At 46.0% G+C, this 27,562-nt stretch overlaps 1 protein-coding gene across 2 annotated transcripts in view; it reads right to left on the bottom strand.

The window, feature by feature from the left end:
- The window catches only part of PLPP7 (phospholipid phosphatase 7 (inactive)), a 31,673-nt gene extending 8,043 nt beyond the window's left edge, over nt 1–23,630 (bottom strand). Inside the window, exons 1-2 of one of the 2 annotated variants that reach the window (XM_073600502.1) lie at nt 22,920–23,630; nt 20,095–21,311 (exon numbers count right to left, since the gene is read on the bottom strand). In XM_073600502.1, coding sequence (XP_073456603.1) covers nt 21,307–21,311; nt 22,920–23,361 — 447 coding nt within the window. In that variant the 5' untranslated portion in view covers nt 23,362–23,630 and the 3' untranslated portion in view covers nt 20,095–21,306. Of the gene's footprint in view, nt 1–20,094; nt 21,312–22,919 lie in introns of those variants that run through there. The other variant, XM_073600501.1, reaches the window with a different exon arrangement.
- Nucleotides 23,631–27,562: the final 3,932 nt, after the last annotated feature.

Below are 27,562 nucleotides of genomic sequence, written 5' to 3'. Positions count from 1 at the left end.
AAAAATCTATTTTTAAGCTTTTTGGAAAACATAGGGAAGGGTTATGGTTGTGACATTTGTTTTGCTGTCTGTGCGCCTCTTCAGAAGATTTCACCTCACTTTCTGTCCCAATGGCAAATGTTTTTTGAAAATTTGGGGTTTTTCATGAAACAAGGATTGGTGATAAAGCATCAGTGAAGAGGAGACACGTTTTTCCCATATTAACTCTTACAGGAGAGAATTTCCCTTCCTAGGGGTAGATTTCATCTCACTTCCTGTTGTCTCCTTCCGTTTGCAAGTAGGAGTCGTTTGTAAGTTGGATGTTTGAAAGTAGGGGCCTGCCCTATATACTCTGCAGAAATAGGGGCCTTAGGGGTTGGTGTTGCCACAACACTGTAAGCCCTCACAGTTACTCTTGGTGGGCGCAGAAATGGGCCCTGCTGTGAAATATTAGATCAAGAATTGTAATTACATGCACCTGTTGAACAGGGGCAGAAAAATTGGGCCTTTGGTGGTGGTGGTGCTGGTGGCACAACACTGTAAGCCCTCACAGTTACTTTTGGTGGGCGCAGGAATGGGCCCTGTTGTGAAATATTAGATCAAGAATTGTAATTACATGTCCCTGTTGAACAGGGGCAGAAAAATTGGGCCTTAGGCACTGGTGCCACAACACTGCAACCCCTCACAGATGCTATAGTTGGAGCGCAAGAATGAGCCCTGCTGCAAAGTATTGCATCACAAATTGTAATTACACGCCGCTTTGAAACAGGGGCTGAAAAATTGGGCCTTGGCCACTGGTGGCGGTGCCCAGAACCAAAAATGTTCTTACAAGCTATCAGCATGAAAATTGAGGAGGAAGAGGATTGTCACTCAGCATAACAGGATAGTCACTCAGCATCAGCATAGGCAGTCTTGAAGGGATCTCACATTAAAAAAAAAAAATTCAATCGGTTACATCAGCATCAGGTGCTTGGTAGCTGGTGATCCAAGACTGATTCATTTTTATGAAGGTCAGCCGATCGACTGATTCGGTGGACAGGCGCACCCTGTGATCAGTTACAAAGCTTCCAGCAACACTGAATGTGCGTTCCGAAAAACGCTGGATGCAGGACAGGCCAGTAGCTCAATTGCATACTGTGCAAGCTCTGGCCAGTGATCCATCCTCAAGGCCCAGTAACCCAGTGGATTTTCGGTGGGAAAGGTGTCCAAGGCTGATCTTGCCCCTAGGTAATCCTGCACCATGTGAATCAGACGCTGGTGATGGTTGCTGGAACGATCAGAACTTGGGGCCGCAGACTAAAAAATTGTCTGAACGCATCGCTCAGACGGCCACCTTCTCCACCGCTCCTTCTGTGACTGACCGAAGCCTCAGCAACACGTTGTCCAGGAGGACCAGGAAATTGTAACCTCCCAGGCTCTGGAAACGCGTTGCACAAACCTTTCTGCAAGGCCTCCCGAAGATGTTTCATCCTCTGCGACGGCAAGATAAGGTCCGCAACCTTACCCTTGTAACGTGGATCAAGGAGAGTTGCCAGCCAGTAATCATCCCTCCCCTTGATACCACGAATACCAGGATCCTTCCACAGGTTTTGCAAGATCAGGGAGGCCATGCAGCGTAGGTTTGCTGAGGCATTGGGTCCAGAGTCCTCTGGGTCACTAAGGATGACATGATCCGCAGCCACCTCCTCCCTTCGGACTGTAACTGATCCCTTGAAGACTGCTGCTGGTGCTGAGTGCCAGGCTCCACTTCCATGCTGACACAATCCTCCTCCACCTCCTCCTCTTCCTGTGTGATCAGCGGGCATGCAGCGTGTGCTCCAACAGGTGGACAAGAGGGACAGTGTCACTGATGCATGCACTGTTACTGCTCACCATCCTCGTGGCCTCCTCAAATGGTGACAGGACAGTGCATGCATCCCTGATCATAGCCCACTGGCGTGGGGAAAAAAAAACAAGGTCCCCTGACCCTATCCTGGTGCCATAGTCGCATAGGTACTCATTGATGGCCCTCTGCTGCATGTGCAGCCACTGCAGCATGGCCAACGTTGAGTTCCACCTGGTGGGCATGTTACAGATTAGGCGGTTCTTGGGCAGGTTAAATTCCTTTTGGAGGTCAGCCAGTCGAGCACTGGCATTATATGACCTGCGGAAATGCACACAGACTTTCCTGGCCTGCCTCAGAACATCCTGTAAGCCCAGCCCGGTTACCTGCCCAAGAACCGCTGCACCACCAAGTTAAGGATGTGAGCCAAACAGGGCACATGAGTCAGTTGTCCCTGTCGGAGGGCGGAGAGGAGGTTGGTGCCATTGTCACAAACCTCCATACTTGGCTTAAGCTGGCATGGCGTCAACCACCTCTGCCCTGCAGAGCTGACAGAATCTCTGCCCCAGTGTGGCTCCTGTCCCCCAAGCACACCAGCTCAAGCCCCGCATGGCATCTTTTTGCCTACATGCTTGCGTAGCCCCTTGAACGTCTACGGAGCACCGCTGGTTCCGAGGACAAATCAGCAAAGGAAGAGGCCATGAAGGAAAAAGAAGAGGAGGGGATGGAGGAGAGAGGTGTGGCAGAATCACCACTAGTAGAATTTTGGAGGCGTGGTGGCGGAACAACCTTCAACACTACAGCACCCTGTCCTGCATCCTTCCCAGCTGCCAGAAGAGTCACCCAGTGCGTGGTGAAAGATAGGTAACGTCCCTGTCCATGCCTGCTGGATCATGAGTCAGCGGTAATATGCATCTTACCGCTGACCGCCCTGTCCAGCGAGGCCAAGACATTGCCTTCCACATGCCGGTAGAGAGCCGGAATCGCCTTCCGTGAGAAAAAGTGGCATTTGGGAACCTGCCACTGAGGAACCGCACATTCCACAAACTCACAGAAGGGGGCAGAGTCTACCAACTGAAAAGGCAGCAGTTGAAGTGCTAGCAATTTAGCCAAGCTAGCATTCAACCGCTGGGCATGTGGATGGCCGGGAGCAAACTTGTTTCTTCGGTGGTGCAGCAGCTGGGGCAGGGAAATTTGCCTGGTACAATCTAACATCAGTGTACCGATAGCAGAATGCCAGCAAGTACTTGGCTGTGACACACCTAATTCTACACCTTCATTCCTCTCAGTGCAGGTTTCAGAGAGGACTGAAGGTATAGTGGGGTTGGAGATCCCAGCTGATGAGGAGCAAGGAGAGGTCCGCTTTGTTCTTTGGTGTGGGTCTTTTAGGTAAGCTTGCCAACGAACCGCATGGCAGGTCGACATATGTCTGGTCAAGCATGTGGTGCCCAAGCGGGTGATGTTTTGGCCACACGAGATATGCTTGAGACATATGTTGCAAATAGCAGCAGTGGGATCTGATGCAGTCGTCTCAAAAAAGGCCCACACCAAAGAACTTTTGGAATAACGCACAGAGACAGCAGCGCCCTGCACATGTGGAGCTCTGCGGTGTGATGCAGTCGGTGTGCTGCCCTTAAGCTGGCCCCTGGAGGGCATCCTGCCTCGTTGGAGATGTGCCTTCTCCTCCTCCTCTCTCCTATCATGCACCCACGTGGAGTCAGTGACTTCCTCATCATTCCCTCATCACTGGAGCAAACCTGGCAGTATACTGCAGCTGGGGGAACTTGACTGCCAGATTGCTGCGATTCGGCGAACGTTCGAACAGGCGATGTTCGAGTCGAACATGGGTTGGACTTGAACTCGAAGCTCATCCCTATTTCAGATGATTGCAAAATAAGCAAATACTGTGACCAGGCAGTGGGAAAAGCGAATACAATTCTAGGATGCATCACTAGAGGGGGTCACCAGCAGGAGGAAGGAGGTCCTGATTCCCCTACATAGATCTTTAGTGTGACCTCATTTAGAATACCATGGCCAGTTATGGAGACCTCACTTATAGAAAGATATTGATCAAATAGCACGAGTCCAGAGACGGGTAAAAAAAATGGTAAAAGGTTTGGGGGATAAAACATATTGAGAGCAACTTCAGGAACTTATTATGTACAGTCTGAAGGAAAGAAGGGAAAGTGGAGACATGATTGAAACCTTTAAATACATCAAGGGGGTAAATGAGTATCGGGAGGGCTGTATTTTCAATATGAAGCCAAAATCAAGAACACGGGGACATGACCTCAAACAAACTGGAGGAAAGTTCAAAACTAATCGTAGAAAGTATTATTTTACTTAAAGGGTAGTTGATGGGTGGGTATAGGTTAGCGTATATGGGATTGTATTTTATTTTATTTTTTTCTTTTTTATACTTGATGGACTTGTGTCTTTTTTTCAACCTATGTATGTAACAATGTAACTCTGATGCTTGGAATAAACTACCAGCAGAGGTAGTGAGACAGTCAACAGTAAATGTCTTCAAACATGCTTGGGACAAACATAGATCTATACTCAGACAATAAGGTAATAAAAACAAAAAGAAATGGGCAGACTCGATGGACTACTCTGTCTTTTTCTGCCGTCACTTTTCTATGTAAAACAGTTATACCTGTAAAAAAAAAAAAAAAAGCTGTGACCACACAGCTCTGTCCTTAAATAAGTATCAGGATGTAAAGTATATTTAAACCCAAAACATTTTTCTTTAATTGGTTTTGTATATAGTAGGAAATACTTAAAGTGATTGTTTTTGTTTGTTTTTTGTTTGTTTTTTTTAAATAACAAACATATCATACTTGCCTCCACTGTGCAGCTCGTTTTGCACAGAGTGGCCCCTCGGCGGCTCCTCTCCGCATCGGATAACCCCCTAGGAGAAAAACATGAGGGTTTACAACCCCTTTAAAGTGGTAGTAAAGCCCGCTTGGTGATTTTTACCCACAGGTAAGCCTATAATAAGGCTTACCTGTAGGTAAAATGAATATCTTCTAATTGTGCACCATTTTTTTTTAAGCAGCCGAAGTTTACTACCACTTTAAAACCCCCTCAGTTTCTTTTTTTTTGTTTTTTGCTGAATGTGTTCCCTTGGTTAGACTCCCCTCCACTTCCTGTTCATGAGACAGAACTGGAAGTTAGAGTTAATTTCTCCAAGCTGAAGAGCCATCCCTTTTTAGCAGGAACATTTTGGATTTCCCATAATTTTTGAGGCACTTGTGTGCATTACTGGATCGAGATGAGGCTCAGGTAAGTATTAGGGGGGCTGAGGCGAGCTGCAACACACAGAAGGTTTTTTTATCTTAATGCCTAGAATGCATTAAGATAAAAAAAAACCTTCTCCCTTTACAGCCACTATAAATATCGAATTCAACCGTGTCTTCACATTGACATTAATTTTCAACTTTGTCCAAATTTTTCCATAAAGAAAACAGCAAGCTATATCAATTTCATAGTGTCCCTGAACCGACAATTTGTTCCATTGGTATAAAAGTTTGGAAGCCCAGCAGGCCTTGTGTTTTATCATATTTAGATATTTTTGAAAGACAACAGTGCAAATATTTTTTTCATTATTTTTTTGTAAACCTTATCTGTAAGCAGCAAAAAGAAAGCAGAGGACAGTTCTATAGTAAACATTTTTTACGTTATTACTAGGGATATAGTATAGGTATTTTACGTTAAATAGGTATCACGTTTTTTATATCTGGATTTAAATAACATTTGAATCACTTTAAAAGACGCCTGCCCTTGAATGCACAATCTGTTCCGAGTTTCCTAAGCCTGAACTCTGCTCTTGTGATTCAGCACCGGGTCCTTTTCAGGGTGTCAGCAATTTAGCCGTTCAAACCCCCAGAAATAGCTGCAAGTGGCGCAGTCACTCAGGGATCACCTAATCCATCTCTTGATGTTCTGTGACCCAAATAACCATGAACAAGGAAGGTTGTCAGGAGAGAAAGAGCTTCTGCGCTTGCCTGCCTGGATTCACCGAAGGTCAGAAGACCTAAACAAACATTAGCAGCAAGATATTTTAACGTAAACAGGAGCATCCAAACACATTCATGAATCTGTACAGTGTCACATACGCAGAAATCTTAGCTCCATCCAGGACACACTGTTCCTCTGCTGAAACTGTTTTTGCCTTCTACCTGGCAGGCTGCCTTAAAAAAAAACGTATCGTTGGTGGTGAAGACTGAGAAAATGCCTAAATGTAATATACAGCTGGCCATATGTCAGCTACTTATCATCTGAAAAGGTCACTTTATACCGACTTTAGTCAGCTGGCAAGATCCAATTTTATTCTAAGGTGTGCTTTAAAGCTGGTCATACATTCATTAGTAGAATTTCATTGAAAACTTGCATTTTCTGTAGGTTTGTTTGAATTTCTATTTGTTAGCAGGTTTAAGTCAATATTCATTTTTGACCATAGTGACAAGAAAATTAGAAGCAGGAAAAACATTTTCTTGACTGAACAAATTTCTAACAGTGTATGTGGTTTTCGTTCATGATATTACATTCGTTACAAAACCCTTTACAACCACTTTTTGCTACAGGTAAGCCTATAATTAGGCTTACCTGTAGCTACACTGGATATCTGCTAAACCTGCACGGTTTAGGAGATATCCCCTGTATTTGCATGTGCCGATGTCATCGGCACATGCATACTAAAGCAAACTGAAGCAATGGCACGTTACCGGCGGCTCCCACGCACATGCGCAGGAGTGATGTCATTGTGGCTCCGGTCCATCACAGTACCAGAGCCCGCGATACCCGGAAGTAGCTCCGGGAGTGATGTCGGCCGCCGAAGCGGTCAATGAGGACGGCTTGTGGGGGGCTTCAATCCCAGGCAAGTAATGCATAATGAGCTAGTATGCTATACATACTAGCTCATTATGCCTTCGTCTTGTTTTGTTTTAGGGCTTACAACCACTTCAAAATTTTGTTTGCTTTTAAAGTACTTTCGAACAACATTCACCTTGTTTCTGTTGGCATCATCCAATGTACTGATAAGATTATTTTCCCTTGCAGGTTTTTACAAAATGGTACCAGAGTACTTGTCATACTTACCTCCTCTGTGCAAGGGTTTTGCACAGAGGGGCCCCGATCCTCCTCTTCTGGAGTCCCCCAGCGGCGATCCTGTCACCTCCTCTTCTCGAGTGCCCCCACGGAGAGCCGCTTTCCATGGGGACGCTCATGCGGGCACGCTCTCGAGTCCTGCTGCTGCGTCCGTTGACACAAACAGCAGGACTCGGCCCCACCCCCCCCCCACGCCCGGCGGATGACAGAAGACTGAAGACTGTGACCGGCTCTCTATGGAGCCGGTTCACAAATCTCCGGGGCGGCTGCGGAGTGGATTGCACAGGGGTATTGTGTGTCTTTGGCTCCATTTCAGGTCCGAATTCAGGCAAAAATTCGGGCCCGATTGTCCCAGAAATGGAGAACAGGGACATGTCAGATCCCTGCTGCGAGCCGCATCCGGCATAAGTGTGAACACAGCCTAAAGTGGTAGTAAACTCAGTTTTACCACTTGTACCTACAGGTAAGCCTATAATAAGGCTTACCTGTAGGTACTGTGAATATCTCCTAAACTTTCACTGTTTAGGAGATATTTACACTGCATGCAGCCAGTGATGTCACCAGCACATGCGCTCTGAAGGCCTAGCATACCGTGTGGGACCTTCAGAGCCTGTGCCATAAACAGCGGTTCCCCTGGGCACGCCCAGGAGTGACGTCATCGCGCCTTCAGCCACTCATGTAGCCGAAGACCGTGAACATGGAAAGAAGACCACTGCCAGTGGAGGGCTTTGTTTTAAAATAGAACTATAGGCAAAACTTTTTTTTTTTCATTTTGGATAGAGGAAGGGAGGGTTATATCCCATGTCTGTCTGTTCTGTCTTGGGAGAGGAGACATATTGTTTGTTCCTAGTAAGTAGGAACAGCGATATGTCTCCTCCCCAGTCATTCCTATCCCCATACAGTTAGAAACACTAACCAGGGAACACATTTAAACCCTTGATCGCCCCCTAGTACTAACCCATTCCCTACCAGTGACATTTATACAGTAATCAGTGCATTTTTATAGCACTGATCGCTGTATAAATGTCAATGGTACCAATAATGTGTCAAAAGTGCCTGATCTGTCCACCGCAATGTCGCAGTACCACTAAAAATCACAGATCACCGCCATTACTAGTAAAAAAAAATAAAAATACCATAAAAATGCCATACATTTTTCCCATAGTTTGTAGACACTAAAACTGTTGCGCAAACCAGTCAATATATGCTTATTGCAATTTTTTTTTTTACCAAAAATATGTAGAAGAATATATATTGGCCTAAACTGAGGAAGGAATTCGTTTTTTAAAAACATTTTGGGGATATTAATTATAGCAAAAGTAAAAAATATTGTTTTTTTTTCCAAAATTGTTGCTCTTTTTTTGTTTATAGCACAAAAAATAAAAACCGCAGAGGTGATCAAATACCACCAAAATAAAGCTCTATTTGTAGGAAAAAAAGGACGTCAATTTTGTTTGGGTACATTATCGCATGACCGCACAATTGTCAGTTAAATCGATGCAGTGCCATATTGCAAAAAATGGCCTGGTCATTGAGCAGCCAAATCTTCCGGGCTGAACTGGTTAAGGTAAGTCTCTAATAATGTGCTAGTATGCGATGAGTTACTCCTCCTTTTACTGTCCCCAATAGTACAGAACCCTAGGAGGCACTCTCTGCACATGTTCTATTTGGTGCGTATTGCTAGAGAGTTTTATTTATTTATATTATTTTGGGGGTGGGGGGTGCATGTGATCAGCATAGGAACCAACAGCGCTGCTGCAACAGAGAGTCAGGGGCCATGCAGCCTCATAGGACTGTCAGAGGAGAAGGAAAACAACTTCTACAAGTTTTAACCAGTGCTTCGGCAGGACACTGATAGAAGTCACAAGACTGCTATATACTGCTGATGAGAAAAGGTATTTAGCAGTTTATATTTACTAAAATAATTGCATTTCCATGTTCTGTGTACTGTGGGAGACCAGATATAGTTAATGCAGGGTCCAGGGTTTAGTAACACTTTAAGGTAAAAAAAACTTTTGTGCAGCCCCCCCCCCCCCTTATACTTACCTAAACCCAATCTCAATCCAGCCATGTGCACAAGAACAAATGGCTCTCCCAGGTCTCTCTCTCCTCATTGGTTCACACAGTAGCTGGAGCCACTAGCTCTTGCTGCTGTCAAGGACAGCCAGTGAGCCAATGAGAAGAGAGTGGGGACAAACCAAGCCATGCTCTGTGTGTGAATGGACAAACAGAGCATGGCTCAGGAGTGAGCCTGTTCGAGTACCCCCATAGCAAAAGGCTTGCTATTGGGGGCACTCGGCAGAGGGGAGGAGCCTGGACTGCTGGTGGGGGACCCAAAAAGAAGAGGATCGGAGCTGCACTGTGCAAAACTATTGCACAGAGAAGGTAAGTATAACGTGTCACGTGGCAGAAACGCTGGCACTATATAATGTCAGTGCTTTGTGTTTTCTGAAGTGGTTTTTTATTTTATGTAAAGCAGGTAAGTATAACATGTTTGTTATTTTTTTAATTTTTCCTTTAGAATCACTTTAAAAAACATCTGTATTACAGGAAGGTGGCAAGGTGACAATAACGTCCCAAGATATACCTTAAGTTTAACTGTCTGTTCCTGCGGAGAGCCCATCAAAGATCTCACAGTGCCATAATCAACATTCTGAAAGTCAATGCACAGACACATCACATAATGAAGTATTTTGGGGCCCCATGAAAATGACTATACAGTGCCACGTGGCAGAAAAGTGGGCCCTGTATATGCTTTATGTTTTCCTTATTGTGTTTTTCTGATGTTGACCACTGTATGTCTCTTTAATAGAGCTGCGCGATTCTGGCCAAAATGAGAATCACGTTTTTTTTGCTTAACATAAAAAGATCATGATTCTCGCGACGTAAAATCTTTCACATTATACAAAAAAAAAAAAAAAAAATGGGCTAACTTTACTGGTTAGTGTTTTTTTTTTTTTAATTCAGTAATTTTTTCCCCCAAAAATGCATTTGAAAGGCCGCTGCGCAAATACAGTGTGACATAAAATATTGCAACAACCACCATTTTATTCTCTAGGGTGTCTACTAAAAAAAATTTATATAATGTTTGGGGGTTCTAAGTAATTTTCTAGCAAAAAAAAATGATTTTAACTTGAAACCAACAAATGTCAGAAAAAGGTTTAGTGTTTAAGTGGTTAAACTTCTTTCACTTGCACACAGTCTATTCCATTGACAAATTGTTACAATGTTTATACTTAAGTTCAACTAATAAAAAATGTTTTGATTCTTGGCAGACTGCCAGGTTTTTCTCTTCCTTTCTTTTGAGGGCTGTGGCTTTAGAAGAGCAGAGAGAATTCTTTGCATAGAAAGAATTGTGAAACACTTTAGTCAAGATCGCGATAACGATTCTTGACGATTAATTGTGCAGCCCTACTCTTTAACTTGAAAAAGTATGCTTTACATTAATATTAAAGCATATGTAAACCCCCCCCCCCCAAATAATACTGGGTTCCTATTGGGTCAGGTTTTATTCTGTACTTGCAAAAATGTACTTAAAGATAATTAATGCAGTCACCGCTGGTAAGCTGCAATATATTGGTATGGCTATTTTTCAATGAATGCAAAGCATTCTTTGATTGGATGAGGTAGAGATTGTGATGTCACTGCCCCTCTTCTCCATCTCATCCAATTAGAGAACAGTTTGCATTCATTGAACAAATGAAAAGAGTTCCCTGGATGGTGACTTTGCCGTGTGAGCAAATTCCTGTTTACTAAGCAGCAGGGCAGCCACGTGGCACAGGACCTAGAAGCCAGTGGCAATCACTGTGGGTGCCAGTGGCTTTTTTATGAAGTTTAGCCAGGTATTGCACATGCATACCTACATTGTAACTATGGATCAGTTAACGAAAAATAACCATACCAGGAGTTAGAGCCGGTTCACACAGGAGCGACTTGTCAGGCGACTTAGCCGCCTGACAAGTCGCACTCCGTTCTGTACAATGGAACCGTTCTAATAGGAGCGACTCAAGTCGCTCCGACTTAGAAAAAGGTTCCTGTACTACTTTGGGGGCGACTTCAGGCGACTTGCATTGACTTCTATACAGAAGTCGTTTTGCAAGTCGCCGCTGAAGTCGTGTGCAGGTCGCCTCACAGAGTCGTGTTGCCCCTGTGTGAACCAGCTCTTAAGTTTTAAGCGTTGTTACTTTTTACCCAAGTCTACTATGCAGGGAATGGCAGAAGTCCAATATAAAGACAGACTGAAAGTATAACTAAAGGCAAAACTTTTTTTTTTTAAAGTTTTGGATAGAGTGGAGAGGGATTAGAACCCCTGTCAGTTTTTATTGCTGTCTGTGCCTCCATTACCACTTGCCAACCGCCCCATCGCATATTTACTGCTACAGGGTGGCCATGCTGTGCAGAAACATGTATTTATGGTTGGAGCCCTATGTCCGGTATGTACATGGATACCACTTATAGTAAAGATAGGACTTAGCATCGGAAATGGACCTGAAAGTGTGGACTTAGCTTATGAAATGGACCTGAAAGTGTGCCTTGGTCTAATGGCCGGTATGCCAAAATAAGGGGGCATACCCTGGTTTAAGAAATGATTATTCTGTAAGAGAAATGAATGAAATGAATAGTTTGAGAAATGCTGTGAAATGGGGATGGGAGGGTGGGTATCGCGCACAGGAAACCGACAAGCACCACAGGTGAGCGGGCTGCTTAAGTACCCCCCGGGCTCCTCCCATAAATTCAGGCCACCATACTGGCCTTCCTACTTATGGTTGGAGCCCTATGTCCGGTATGTACATGGATACCACTTATAGTAAAGATAGGACTTAGCATCGGAAATGGACCTGAAAGTGTGGACTTAGCTTATGAAATGGACCTGAAAGTGTGCCTTGGTCTAATGGCCGGTATGCCAAAATAAGGGGGCAAAAACATTCAGGTAGGGTTATGATTTTATTGATTTTCAATTATTTATTGAGCCAATTTGGAGAATGCCTGTGCCATCTCTGTTTGTGGGTTGGGGATATACCGGGCGAAGCAGGCTGACTTCCACCTGCCCAGTCTTTTGATGATGTGGTCCGGAACCCCGTGGCGGGATGCCGCGGAGGCTGCTCCGATGCGAAACGAGTGTCCGGAATACTGACTAGGGTTAAGATGAAGATTGCGGAGAAGTATTCTTATGTGTTCCACAAACTGAGAGGCGTTTAAGGGTTTAACTGGGAACGGTAGAAGGGGACTGCTGTCTGGTTGTTCAGGCAGGAGTGACAGGAGCCGGTTGAGTACGGCGACTGGACACCAGCTGTTGTTGGTTTTGAAGAGGTGAATGTTCGCTCCTGAGCCCGTTTGCTGGGTTTTAGAGACCTCGAGGTGCAGGATGAAGTGGTCTTGGTATCTAAGTAAGTGTCGTCTGCATAGTACTCGGTCTGTGGGTTTGTTAGAGGTGAATTCGCCAGGGCGCATGAACCCATAGTACGCTAGATATATCGCTGCTTGTAAGACCGTGCTGCGGAGCAGACCGAATGGCGAGGTAGCCAGAATAGTTGACATGTCCCTAAAGATGGGTCCCGTAATGGGCAAGCGCTTAGTGCTGATGCCTGGTTGTTGTTTCTGGATTCCCCTTAAAACGGCTCGTATAGCGTGAGATGAGAATAGTGAAGATTTCGTGGGGTCTTCAAGCGCCATAAAATGTTGAATGCCGGCTAGGTATAGCCGGATGGTATTGTAGGATAAGGCCAACTGCGTGTGGCAGTGTGCAGTGAAGGCCAGTACCTGCTTGATATCTGTTGGTCCTTTACGGCAGGACGTGAGGAATTTGTTAAAGGCCTTCCAAGCTGTCTGGTAGGCTTTAAGTGTGTTGTAGGAGAGGGAATGATTTATGAGTTGTGTAGCTCCGTGTAAATGTTGATCTAGTCCAGGGTCAGTTGTGACCAGACAGGGATAGGGGCCGACATTGGATCGGCATCGGGAACCTGTTTGAAAAAGGAGGAATAATTGAAACGTGACAATGCGTCAGCTGCTGAGTTGTATCTGCCGGGAATAAATGCACAGTGTATATTGAACTGATGTTGTAAAGACAGTTGTACCAACCTGCGCAGGAAGGACATGACTGCTAGGGACTTGGACCTGCCTTTGTTGATGATGTCTGCCGTGGCCTGGTTGTCGGTGCTAAAGACTACAGTTTGTCCTGTCCAGTGGTGGCCCCAGAGTTGTGCGGCTGCCACTATGGGGTAAAGCTCAAAGAGGGCAGATGTTTGGGAAAAGCCGGGTATCAATAGTATCTGTTGAGGCCAGGGTCCTGAAAACCAATGATGGCCAAAAATTGCCGCCAAACCTGTGGAGGCTGCGGCGTCCGTTACCACCTGGGGTGAACGGACCGAAACTATAGGTATGAATAGAGATATGCCATTCCAGGCGGACAAGAATTCCTCCCACATGGATAGGTCCGCTATGGCTGCGGAGTCTAAATTCAGAATCTGATCAGGGTCTTGAGTTTCCGACAGAAATCTGAGTAGGCGTGATACAAATGTGCGGCCTTGTGGAATAATTCGCATAGCGAAGTTGAGCATACCCAGGAGGGACTGCAACTGTTTTTTGGTACAGTCCTTGGTGTGTGTAAACTCGTGAAGGACTGCCCTAATGCGTGTTAGTTTGTCGAGGGGGAGACTGGCTTGCATTGCGCAGGTATCCAAGCTGACCCCGAGAAAAGTGATGCTATTTGCTGGGCCATCGACTTTGTGCTCGGCAATAGGAACATTGAGGTTTCCAAAAATTACCCTAAGTTTGTCGAGATCTCCTGGGGGCTTGCTGGGTGGTTCTATCAGTAGGAAGTCATCTAGATAATGGATGACTTCATGGCATTGACCCTTGTGTAATAGTATCCAACCGAGGGACTGGGCGAACGTGTCGAAGAGCCACGGGCTACTCTTCGAACCGAAGGTGAGCTTTGTAGCAAAATAATATGCTTCCTTCCACTTGATGCCATGCCAGCACCAAAGGGATGGGTGGATGGGCAGGAGCTTGAAGGCATCCGAGATGTCGGCTTTGGAGAGCCAGGCGCCTGTGCCTGCTTTGATGATCGCTTGTATTGCCATGTCCACGGAAGAATATTTTAGGGAAAACTCCTCGGAGGGGATCAGGGAATTGAGGCTGGGTATGTGGGAAGAATGAGGCGCAGACAAGTCGTACACCAAACGCAATTTATTTGAAAACTTGCCCTTGACAAGCCCAATAGGGCTGACTCTCCATGTGTTGAAAGGGGGGCAACTGAAAGGGCCTATCACGTAACCTCGATCCACCTCTGCCTGTAAGAGCTGATCTATGGCTTGTTCGTCAATGGCTGCCGAACGAAGATTGGCACATTCGTGGGTAGTGTGGGGTAGTGAAATGAGGCCGGTGTGAAAGCCTGCTGTGAAGCCTTGGATAAGGAAGGTGGCCAGGGAAGGGGTGGGATGTGAAGTGAGATACCATCCTAACCATAAGAGGTTGATCCGGCTTAGTCACGCCTTCTTGTGTTGCTTGACTTCGCACAAAATCCTAGGGTGTGCTCTATGACATAAGGTGCAGAGGTGAAGTAGACGGCACTGACTGAAGTTGCAGGACCCCTGATTAAAGTTATTACAGATGGCTGCCCCTCCCACGGTTCGGACTGGGCGTCCGAGTTTGTCCACCTGAGGCGTTGGTTCAGGGATCGGCTGACCCTGTACTGAACCTGAGGTAGAGGGAAACTCGAAAGGCCGTCTGGTTGCCGTATTGGCGCACCAGGTGGCAGTGTGGGTGGAAGACTGGCAAATCGCACACAGAGGTGAGCGTAAGCCGGCAAAGTGGCGGCAGAAGAGCTCTGTATCCATGAGACTCCAATCTGTCGTGATCTGGAACTGTATGAGTCTGGCCGCGGCCTTGGCTGAAAAGGAACGATGGTAGTCGTAAAAGGCAAAACCTCCGTACTTGTGGCCCAAGTCTACCACAGTATGGAGATACAAGTCCAGCTCTTCCCGCCTGCTAGGGGTGGCTGAGCACAGGACATCTCTGAACATGCCAAAGGCCAGGGTAAACTCTGAGACTGTTAGCTTGCGGTTCAATCTGGGGTCTTTGGCTTTAAGGACCACTGATATGTCACCCCAGGAGTAGGCTTTATTTTCTGCCAAATCATGCACGGAAATGAGGAGAGAGGCCAGGTTGACGTCCTTGCCGTCCAAGATGTCCTTCCTGATACTGGTTGGGACCAGGTGGGAGGGGTAGACAATATGGCTCGAGCCTGAGGTACCTGCAGGAAGAGGTGTCAAGCTTTGAGTTGCCGTTGGGTCGGGGACAGCCGTGGCCGGTCGGGCCTCCAGAAGTGCAACCCTGGTTTGGACGTCTGCCACTGAGGTGGATAGAGATGACACCATCATGTGTAACTGTGAAATGGCCGATGATATCGACTGAAGGGATGCCTGTTGGGTACTGGGTCCTGCTGCTGGTGGGGGAAAGAGGAGTTTGAAAAGCTCGCCTTTCCTCGCTGTGGCGGGGAAGGGGACACCTCTGCGTCTGAGCTCTGCCGTCAGTTTGGGGATAGTCCATCCCCTAAGGGATTGCACGCTGCCGCTTTCTGAGACTGGAGAAGGTGACAGAGGGGCCGTGAGGTCTTCGCTGCCGGTCTGAGACATAGTTGCTCTGGTGAGGATTCTCTTGAGCTTTTATTTCCTGGTTGACTGTAACCTATTAGGGGTGAGATGAATTTCAAGTTTTTTTTTTTTTTCTTTGATCCGCTGAGTCATACTTACCCGACTTATTCTCCCATTCCCCCTTTTTTTTTTTTTTTTTTACCTGGGGGGATATCGTCCAACCTGGTGCAGGGTGGACCTACTGAACTTTGACTGACCTGAGAAAAACGAAAAGGTGACAATTCGTGAAGGGATTGCTAACTGATTTTTTGAAGCAACGATTTGTATGACAATGAAATGATTCGAAATGTTTGCGTTGATTATGAATGGACTCCATGACAGAGGTCCGGCCTGGTCGTCGTCATTGATTCGACCGAGAACCGGGCTCTGGAGCATGTATTGAAATGAGGCAAGTGAAAACATTGGTGCACGCGGGACGATCTGGTGCCTGTTTGATGCATCTGGATTCGAATCGGAGCACCGTATGAAATGAAATGAGAGAAATGATTATTAGACCGAGGCTTGAATTGGTTGTGCCGTGTTTGCGACTGGCAACCAAGCGAGCTCTGGTATAGGTATGAAATGCTGTTTGGAACCAGCGAGGCATTCCGTAAAGAATCGGTGCATGTCAGATGCGACTGGTTCCGAAACGGTGATGCGTTGTGGGAGTGAAATGGTAGTAAGCTGCATGGCAGAGACATGGATCCATCCCCCGATGTCTGCGATTAGCTATGATCCGGACTTTGAAGCATGTATCAGAAATGAGGCCGAGCCCTGGGGTACGCCATAATGAATCGGTGCATTTCCATGCGACTGGATTCATGTGTGAACGTGATACGTGGAAATGAAATGATAACCATGACAGAAGGTACGAATTACTGATAAACGTAGCCCTGGAGCATGTATAGAAATGAGGCCAGTCCTGGGGCACGCCGAGACGAATCGGTGCATTGCCATGCGACTGGATTCATGTCGGAACGTGATAGGTGGAAATGAAATGATAACCATGACAGAAGGTACGAATTACTGATAAACGTAACTCTGGAGCATGTATAGAAATGAGGCCAGTCCTGGGGCACGCCGAGACGAATCGGTGCATTGCCATGCGACTGGATTCATGTCGGAACGTGATAGGTGGAAATGAAATGATAACCATGACAGAAGGTACGAATTACTGATAAACGTAACTCTGGAGCATGTATAGAAATGAGGCCAGTCCTGGGGCACGCCGAGACGAATCGGTGCATTGCCATGCGACTGGATTCATGTCGGAACGTGATAGGTGGAAATGAAATGATAACCATGACAGAGGTATGAATGACTGAAAACGTAACTCTGGAGCATGTATAGAAATGAGGCCAATCCTGGGGCACGCCGAGACGAATCGGTGCATTGCCATGCGACTGGATTCATGTCGGAACGTGATAGGTGGAAATGAAATGATAACCATGACAGAGGTATGAATGACTGAAAACGTAACTCTGGAGCATGTATAGAAATGAGGCCAATCCTGGGGCACGCCGAGACGAATCGGTGCATTTTGCATGCGACTGGATTCGTGTCGGGACGTGATACGTGGAAATGAAATGATAAGCATGACAGAGGTACTAATGTCAGACAATAACGTAACTCTGGAGCATGTATAGAAATGAGGCCGTAATAACTGGGGCACACCGGAACGAATCGGTGCATCTTTTGGTGCGACTGGATTCGAATCGGAGCGCGGTAGGTGACCGAAATGAGAAATGTTTGAAATGATTTGAAATGTCAGAAATGAGTTTAGAAATGTTTCAGAAATGAGAAATGATTGGTATTGAACTGACTTGATCCGATTAAATTTGAAATGTCAGAAATGAGTTTAGAAATGTTTCAGAAATGAGAAATGGTTGGTATCGAACTGACTTGATAAATTGCAAATTGCGACCCGCTATGGCTGTCTACCGACGCATATATATATTTTTTTTTTTTTTTTTTTCGTTTTGAATACCGACATGCTAGAAATGAAGCGACGTCTGTGTCGCGGTGCTGTCGAAATGGTAACATATCGAACGTACAAGCGATATACATTGCAGTTTGTGAAATGCGAGTGAAACGAAAATTTGAAATCACGGTTTAGTGACATGATATGAAAAACGAAAAGTCCGACGGGACCTTACCTGCGACAGCCAAGCCAGACGCGTGGTACAAAATACGAACGAAAAACGCGGACTTCGAAGGTTTTGAGTACGGAATATCGAAATACGGGAATTTGCGAGGCAAGAACTTGCGGACGCTGGTATATCGAATAGTCGGCCTAGTGACGTATATCGCGCACAGGAAACCGACAAGCACCACAGGTGAGCGGGCTGCTTAAGTACCCCCCGGGCTCCTCCCATAAATTCAGGCCACCATACTGGCCTTCCTACATATCCGTGATTCTGCACTTCCGGTTTTTGGGAGCGAGTGCGTGCCATGGGTGGCTTGCTCTCGCTATGATTTTACACAGCGGGTCCCGCAGACCCAATGTCAGCTGGCACCCGCTGATTGTTCAGTACAATGTAAACATTCATTCTGTCAGTACAGAAAGAAGGCATGGATCCTGTGTTTCTGTAAAGCAGAAACACCAATCCATATCTTCCACTAGTAAAAGCACCTCCCCCCACTACACTATGTGATAATAACAACTAGGTTGAGCTGTAATGAATATTCTTTTTCTGGAAACAGCCCAGTAGGAGGTTCCTGCCGCTGTGCATTCTGGGAAGGGATATTTATTGGGCAGATGCCATGTGCTTTAGTCAGTTCTTACCTCGTGGCCCTCCAGGCCTGAGGCTACCTTGCTGCAAGCTGTGCAAGTAGGCCCAGAAGCCTGTCTGGGGCCTACTACTTCTGAGGTGGTCCTTAGGGCGTCTTGCCTGAATGGAAGAAGCCGAGCCAAGCTGAGGAGATCCAGGGGAGAACCCTTACTGGAGAGAGCCAGGATGAAGGCTGGTCTCTCAGAAGGGCCTGGTAACTTACTTGGAGGACGCGCCTATATCTAACCTACCCTCACAGTACCGCCGAATGGCTTAAAGGTTCTGGTACTGTGAAGCTGTTCTACAATCTAATCAATGTAATATGCTCCTGGCTGCGAAGTTTGTGAGAGAGACTTATCCAGGCATCTACTCGCTGCTAAGTCTGTGAGAGAGGCTTATCCAGGCACTTACTGGTTGCTAGGTCTGTGTGAAAGACCTACCCAGGTATTCAAGATCTGCTAGAAGAAAAGCTGTTTTGTCCTTTGATTCAAGGAGTCTGTAAGTGATCTGCTAAAAAGGGTATCTGAAACCTCCCCTCAACCTCTTTCCTACAACCTTTCTCAAGTTATAATTAAAGCATTGAAAAATACCTAAAGTGACTGGCGCCCACATTTGTTCTAACTTCCCATTATAGCCATGGACTCAGCCCTGGGGTGAATGTAAGTCCGCTCCCTGTATCTGTATCCCAGTATACCCAGGGAGGTGCTACAGAAGTATGTCACATCTTCTTCTATTGGGTAATAGGGGCCCACTCTGAATAAGTCCCTTTATAGGCTCTGATTGTTCGCTGCTACTAGGCCTGAGGCCTGGAGAACCTCTCCCCGGAGGCCTATTAGGTTAAAACATGTCTTTTGGTGGTGGACTACTGTTCCCAGCTAGCCCAACTTGCAAATCATGTGCCATCAGGCCACACTGACTACTTAACACAGATCCCCACAGTCTCTTCTCTGATCCAGGACTCCCCATCATCCACCGTGTGTATGATGAAGACTCTGCTAATGGCTGTGTAAAAGCAAAGTTCCCTCACAGACTTCCTGGCACATCCAGCCCTCCACTGTGGTAACACTCACCGACCTTCCACAGCCCTGAGTCCTTGATGAGGAAATTGACCGGACCATGTGTACCGACAGCTTCAGGAGCTTTTAGGAGGCCCGCCCCCTGCCAATACCAATTTGGGATTGGTCAGGGCTCCCACATGAGCTGCCTGCTGCTCCAGTTCCAGGCCCAGACCCTCTTCCAGAATCTTCTCTCTGGAAACAGGGGAGGCGCCCCAGAACTAGAGCACAGGTGGTCACACCCACTGCTACTCTGACCACTCCCAGCCCCCAGATCAAAACAGACAGGCCTAGCTTGCAGCATAGGCCTGCCTACATTTGCCTGTGCTGAACAAACCCTAGTAAAATAACCCTTACTAGCACCTACCTACTGGTAGAGGGTGCTACATAAGATATGAGATAGAGATATGGCACAGATGTACTTTTTTCTAATGTTTTTATTTTTATTTTATAGTTAGGGAAGTGGTACAACTTCTTTTATGTTTCTCCTGCTGTTTGTGCCCCCATTAGGGAAATTTCTCAATGCTTTCTAAATAGTCTCATGATGAACAGAATACCTCCAAATACAGATACAGACAACACTAAAGCACTTTTTGTTGCTGCATGGATCCCCACTGAATTGAAAGGATATGACAGACCATCTCCACAACGGGGAAAACAGAACAGCCATAAAAATTGACAGTATGTCTACCTGAACCAAAGAAGAAAAGATTTGTCTCAAATTCCAAACAATATGGAGGTCTGCCTTCTGGGTGTTATGGCTATTTGGTGGACTTGAACTGTACAGCTTTGCACCAAATGAGTTCCAGATTGCTACCTTGCAATGATATGTGACTGAATGCTCCAAGGGTGTATGGAGGCTATATGGTCACTCATTGAATTCTTCCTTTAAACAGGTTTGATTATGATGTATACATGGTGTTAATCACATGATCCTTTAGGTAGAACTGGGTCTAATCATTTAAACTCAGGTCATTTATGATGAACTCATGCCTCTTGGTGAAAGGCCAGAATCTCATCCATACACCAGGCAACTAATCTTTTGTCAGTGTATTTATAGCACTGTACTCCCAGGAATTAAAGTGTCTTTATTTTTCCCATTATTAGAGTACTGTTAAGCTGGTGGACAGTACTTGCTGTTACTTGTAGTTCCAACACTCGAAAAATGTTGTTGGCAGAGAGTATGCCTGACAGCCAATCTAACCGAATTTAAAGCGGAACTTCTCTCTTTCAAATATTGACTATTTTTAATCCTCATGCTGCTAGCATTCATAAATAGATAGGGAAGTATTTCATATTTACTTGATTTAAACTTTTTTTACATTTCCTCGGTTACTTCCTGGTTTCCAAGCTTCAGGTGGGGAGGAGGGGTTTTCTTAGCTGAGCACACCTTGATGCCTACAGGTCTGAGCTAAGGACAGATGGATTCCTGGGCGTAAGTGCTACATTAATCATCTGCCCTTACTCAAGATGGCCACAGCAATGCTAGTGAGTGTTTTTCAAAGTGATTTCTCAGCAAAATAAAGCATGGAGGCATGGATGGATGGGTGGGTTGGGGTTGAACATTAAAAATTAATTAAATTGGACATCCCTAGCATAGATGATGAAGGTTGGGAGGAGATGTGGGAATGTGCCTTTCTACAGCTGGTAGGGACAGATTGATTCAGTACAAACTCCTATACAGGATCTACCTCACGCCTGCATGTTTACACAGAATATATCCCTTCGTTCCTGCGGAGTGCTGGCGGTGTTCAGCGGTGGTCTCAGTAATACACTCTGTAACCACTATTCAGGTGCCCCGGACTGTGGAGATTTGTTTGCTGGGTTTGGTGGATACTCTGGCTCATCTTCGGGCCTCCAGGACTCTGATAGGATTATTATTGTTCTATGCAAGGAAAATTATTCTTCTCCAGTGGAAATCTTCATCTGCTCCAACCCTAACCTTATGGAAAAAAAATTAATGTTAATTTACCACTGTACAAGACCACCTATTTAGCGAGAGGATGCCCTAAAAGATTCCACAAGGTTTGGGACATTTGGGTAGAGGACCTGTCTACTGACCCTGAACCTCCTAATTAATGGATTACCTTACAAAGAAACAGGTATACATGTATGTATAGTTGAACTCACGTCTAAGCTGCATGTCCAAGAGTTGTGACTTCCATCTTTGTTAATCTTTGCTTAACAGTACCCCTGAGTAGCTGATACCTACAATATACCAACAATCTCAGGAATTACTGGAGCGTGTAGTCTTGCTCTAGTGCTATTAGCGGCACTACTGTTTTTCAGGGGTTGGGCTTGACCCCTTAGTTCCAGTGAAGGGAACTCTTAAGGCGTCAACAAACCAAGACATTTTGGACAATTTCATGCTGGCAACTTTGTGGGAACAGTTTGGAGATGGCTCCTTCCTTTAACAACATGACTGCGCACCAGTGCACAAAGCAAGGTCCATAAAGACATGGATGAGCGAGTTTGGGGTGGAGAAACTTGACTGGCCTGCACAGAGTCCTGACCTCAAGCCGATAGAAAACCTCTGGGATGAATTAGAGCAGAGACTACAAGCCAGGCCTTCTCATCCACATCAGTGCCTGACCTTACAAATGCGCTTCTGGAAAAATGGTCTAACATTCCCATAGACACACTCCTAAACCTTGTGGACAGCCTTCCCAGAAGAGTTGAAGCTGTTATAGCTGCAAAGGGTGGGCCACCTCAATATTAAACCCTACGGAGAGAGACTGGGATGCCATTAAAGTTCATGTGCGTGTAAAGGCAGGCGTCCCAATACTCTTGGTAATATAGTGTGTGTGACATAATAAACTGCTGAAAAGCATGTTTTGGAAAGCTGATGGCTTCCTACTTTATGATTCTGATCTTGCATGGTGCCATCCATTGCAATCACTTCCAGCTTTTCGTGGTTATACTGGTCCAGCACAGCAAGGACTGTGCATGTCAGGCCAAGATTTACAGCAATAAACACCTGACAGGGAGTTCACTTTTCCACTCTATACAAAGCTAAAAAAGTTTTGGCTTTAGATATACTTTTTTTCAAACCACTTTGAGACCAAGAAACAACTTTCTTGCATGGGTCTTGGTCTTTTTTTTTGTTACAGCATGAAATCATGTCACTCAGTCTCCAGTTAGAATACAGAATGATGAGCAGAGTCTATGACACTGTGAGACATGAGACCACCTTCCATATACCAGCAGGAGGCTAGGTGCAAGTAACATGCATACCCCTAATATCATTCAATCCCCAGTAAGTATGACAAAAAGTTTTTGCTTGGGATGAATGGTAGCACACACAAAGCACAGTTGTGCTATATATAATCAGTTTGTCACATTAGTACCACTGTAGAATTCAAATTTCCAAGTGCAAGTGGTGAAGAGAATTCTCCAGGAACACAAGCTGCTCATAGGTGTATCATCTATGACCCTTGTTTCTATACTATTTAGTGGGACTTCTGCCTAGAAAATGCATGCCCTTATGGGATGTCAACTTCTGCAAAGAGCTCAGAATGGTATAAATACAGAGAAATAAAGCGTAACTTACCTAGAAGTAGATTTACAAGAACTTCTTGTCCAGCCAGTGTGTTGCTATTCCATAGACAAAGCAGAGTGCCAACTATCCAGGATAGACCATGGCTCGTTACTCCGATCAGCTTGACCATGGAGCGCGCACTTGCCCACGAAGATGTACTGTTGGCACAGACTCCAAGCCTTTTGGACATAGCTATATCAATAGCCATCAGAGAATTCCATGCAATCCCTTTAAATGAGGGATTTAGCTGCATGCAGTCCTCTTCTGGTAGCGGTTGGCTTTGCCGTCTTTCCCGGGCACCTTCGCTGGAGTTTCCATATTGCCCACTCTGTTTCCTATTGTAGTTTCGGGCCTCCGGAGGTAATGTTGCTGACTGGTTAAGAGAAATAAACTCCGGCCTGGCTAGGACATTATTCTTGTCCCTGGCTTTACTCCTTCGCTGAGGGGCTGGCATTGTTGCTGTAGCCCAAGATCTCCAAACCAAGATTTCTTACAAAAGGTCAGGGCAAAAGGGTTGGGCAGTGCCCCTTGAAGGGTTTGCTGTATGTAAGTAAGCTAATGAACTTTTACATGGGTGAGAGCTGGCTGCTCTGAGCACACATCTCCTGAGTTATATTTAGTCAAGGAAGAATGCCTTCGATGTTTACTCCATACTCTGGCTGGGCCTGACAGCCCCAGTCAGCTGCCTATCAGGAGCTCCCTGCCAGCTGCGGCATCCAATAGGGAACAGAACGTTTTGGAAGGTAACTTGAGGACTCACATGGATGATGGTCTATTTAAACCCTACAGTAATTCCCATGGAGCACAAAGGATTCTGGGATCTGTAGTACTGTATGTGCCACCAGCTGTGCAATCACTAGAGCAATGTCAGCTGTTCACTTTACACCAACAAGATATACCAAAGCAGCACAACTCTGTCTTGTTTTAAAGGTGTTTTCGCCTTACAAAAGTTATATACTGTATATTTTATAAGCTTTCATATACTGTGTATGGCTGTCATGCTGCAGTTGCCCACAGCAACCAATCACATCATTCTTAAAGCAGCATTAAACCAAAAATAAAAGATTAACAATCCCTAAAGTAGAACTAAAGGCAGTGCTCCTTTTCATTTTAGATTAAGGAGTAAGGTAAGGAGTAATGATCCGCCCCGTGAACATCCGCTGGCTCAGCGGGGATAGCTCCGCCGATCCCCGCTGAGCAGGAAGATGACAGGTGCATCGCTGCACGCTGTGCAGAGACGGACCTGTCAGAGCGCCGCTCTCCCCTATGGGGGGATCGGATGACGACGGACCGTAGTGTCCGTCGTCACCCGATCCGATCCGAAAACGGATGGAAAAGTAGGTTTTTCCTCCGTTACACTTTTCGGATCGGAGCGGGGTCGGATGTCAGCGGACATGTCACCGCTGACATCCGACGCTCCATAGGGATGAATGTATGTCCGTTTTTCATCCGAAAACGGAAGGATGAAAAACGGACATACGGATCATCCATGTGAAAGAGGCCTAAGGAAAGATTATAATCCCTATCTTTTTTTTGCCATCTGTATCCCATTTGGGAGATTTTTCCTTTACTTCCCATCCCATAGCTAAAACAGAAAGTTAATGGAAATCGCTCTAAAATTGTCACCACATTCACCAGAACTAGTGTCCTCATCGGAAGATTTATTCCACTTTCACTTTGAATCTATCTTAAAAAGAGAAGTGCGGGATTTGAAAAAAACAAATATTTATACTCCCCTAGCCGGCTCAAATACTAGGTACACACTATCAGTTCTTTTTTGTGCAACCCAGCGGGCTGAACAAAAAAAAAAAAGGAGCTCAGGAGGAGTTCACTGTACTAACTATCTGATATTTGTACAGTGATCTCCCTGCTGAGCTATCCCTGAAACCCCTAGGGCACAAGGCTTCTGACAGGACAAGGTAACCCTAGGCCCAAGCCAGGTGGACCCTGCTTCTTAAAGGTATGACAAAGTTGGTCCTCCAAGTACTCGATGAGGTCTCTCCTAACGAGAGACACCCTGAGTTGGGAAAAGGAAAACGACCCCAGGGCCAAGCATCCTCTCCCTGACATCAAGGCAGGCTCTGACAAACCTGCATCTTCCATCTTTGTGCAGGTTAGGTCTCTGTAGATCTAGCAGAATGTCTGAGGGCCATGAGACACAGTGTGTCCAAGTCATCTGGTGTGTGACACACTGGGGGGGTTTTTCCTACACCACCAGGAGGGTGACCATTTCGCCTAACCACCACTAGCTCCTAGGCTGACCAGGCATGCACTTTACACATCTCAGTATTTCCTCATCTCTGCACTTTACGCGCCTTTCTCTCAGCTGTGCATTGCAGTTCCTTTAAAACACATTACTTGACTTCAGTTGCATGCATGAACAATAATGAGGCATTGCAGTGACCTTTGGGATCTGGCTGATATCTGCATCTGCACATGTGCCAAGCTGTGCTCATGCATGCGCAGGAGAAGTGGTCCTGCTTCCTAACTATGCTGTCTTCCTGTGCTTGCATACCCAGGTGTTGCAAAGGTGTCTGCAAGGTCCCCAAGCGCAGCCAAGCCAAGCAACACCTTCAGCACACCTGCGCATATATGTGCTATGTCATTCTCAGCCAGGTAAAAAAGGAGGAAGTGCTGCCATGCAGCACGAAAAAAAAGGAAGCATTTAAAAAAAATATGCAATTGTAGTAGAGGGAGGGGGCAGGAAACAGTTACACCCACACTCTGTTTTGGGGGTAAAGGTCAGATTTAAGGTATACCAGCCTGCATATTTCCCCTCTAAAATCCTGGCACGTCCTCATGCCTGCAGCAGTAGAACAGATTCCTGTAAACACCAACCACATGACACCAGTATGTGTACACATTATCAGAGCATGGCAACAATACACAATATGCATGGAAAAATCAACAACTGCAACTAAAACAAGCACACAAGCAATTAACTGCATTTAAATGCCAATTAAAGGGAAACCCTCATTTTTTTTAAAACAAACATATCATACTAACCTCCACTGTGCAGTTCATTTTGCACAGTGTGGCCCCAATCATTCTTCTGGGGTCCCCCAATGGCGCTTGCAGCTCCTCCTTGCATTGGTAAACCCCCTAGAAGAAGCCTGGGGGTTACCTTGTGGGTGCACTCCCAAGTCCAGCATTTGCATCCATAGACACAGAATGCCGGACTCGGCCCTGCCCCCCGGAGCCCACATCATTGGATTTGATTGACAGCAGCGGGAGCCAATGGCAGCTGTTCACCGTCTGTTTGTTTCTGCAGTATCTCGTTTAACGGCCGAGCAATTTGGGAGAAGTTCTTCACAAATCATCTGTAGTAGGAACAGAAACCCAAGCACGACCAACTTCTCCAATGACAGCTTCAACCCCACTTCATGTAATTGCTGGAAAACCTTCTCCAATTGAGCCTCATGTTCTTCCAATGTTTGACCAAACACGATGATGTCATCTAGGTAGACTAATACGTCTACCAAGTTCATATCACCCACTGTGTTCTTCATCAGTCACTGGAACGTGGCAGGAGCTCCAGTCAATCCCTGAGGCATCCGATCAAACTCGAAAACACCCAGTGGGCTAATAAAGGCCGTCTTCTCTCGTTCTTCTGGGTGCATAGGGATCTGGTAGTATCCACTCTTCAAACCCAACACACTGAACCATTTGGCCCTGATAAGCACTGCAAGGCTTCTTCTATGCGAGGAGTCGTGTATTGATCTGGGATAGTCCTTCGATTCAAGATTCGATAATCAATACACATCCGGAGAGAGCCATTCTTCTTTCTCACTACCATGATCAGAGAAGTATAAGGGTCCTCCCCTGGATTCTTCTCAATTGTCCAGCTTCTTCCCGCAGGACAGACAGCACAGGACCATCTCCACAGCAGTTATAGTAGGCCCCAGACAGACTTCTGGGTCCACCCACACGCTGCAGCATCACAGTCCTCCGGCCCAGAGGACCACAAGGTAGGACACCTAACACATATCTATCAGCCAGGAGGGCCAGCAGGTGGAACGAAAAGGCCCTGAAAATATGGCGTCTGTCCCTTAAATACCCCCCTCCCAGAATGCACCACAGGGGACAACCTCTGCCGAGTTACTTCTGAGAAAGAAGAGCACTCAATACACCTCAGTCTGCTGCTTTCCAGCTCCGGTCTGTGGTGACACTGACATCTACAGGCGACGGAGTGGAACTGCACGCAACACAACCAAGGTTGGAACAGAAGCTAATTTAGCTATAGATTAAATCTGAACTATGTACAGAAAAGTTGACCCACTAAATTTACATATAAGCGGTAGATTAAAAATCTACCAGCGCTACACACTTTTAGCACAGCCCACGTCGAAGTCATTCTTCGAGAACATTTTCTCCCACCGAGCTACCTGAGCTTTAATGCTCCCTTGCCAGGTAGGGGGAAGGCTTGGGCAGTAGGCAGTGGCATTCCCTCCATCTCCAATTTGTGCTGCCTCATTCTTCACTACTGAGGTGGCAGCATTCACTTTCCTGATCACCAGTCGAGGCTTCAAGCTGACCGGGTGACTAGTGACGTTCTGACAGGAATTTGGCCCCCACTCCTTAACAAAGCCCGAGTGGGTACAATCTCTAGAACTAGCTCTATCCCAACTTCTTCCTCTGTGGGATCAGCTTCTACC

Source organism: Aquarana catesbeiana, linkage group LG09 (genome assembly GCF_042186555.1).
Source record: "Aquarana catesbeiana isolate 2022-GZ linkage group LG09, ASM4218655v1, whole genome shotgun sequence".
Taxonomy (NCBI): domain Eukaryota; kingdom Metazoa; phylum Chordata; class Amphibia; order Anura; family Ranidae; genus Aquarana; species Aquarana catesbeiana.
This window is presented reverse-complemented; position numbering and strand designations above follow the sequence as displayed.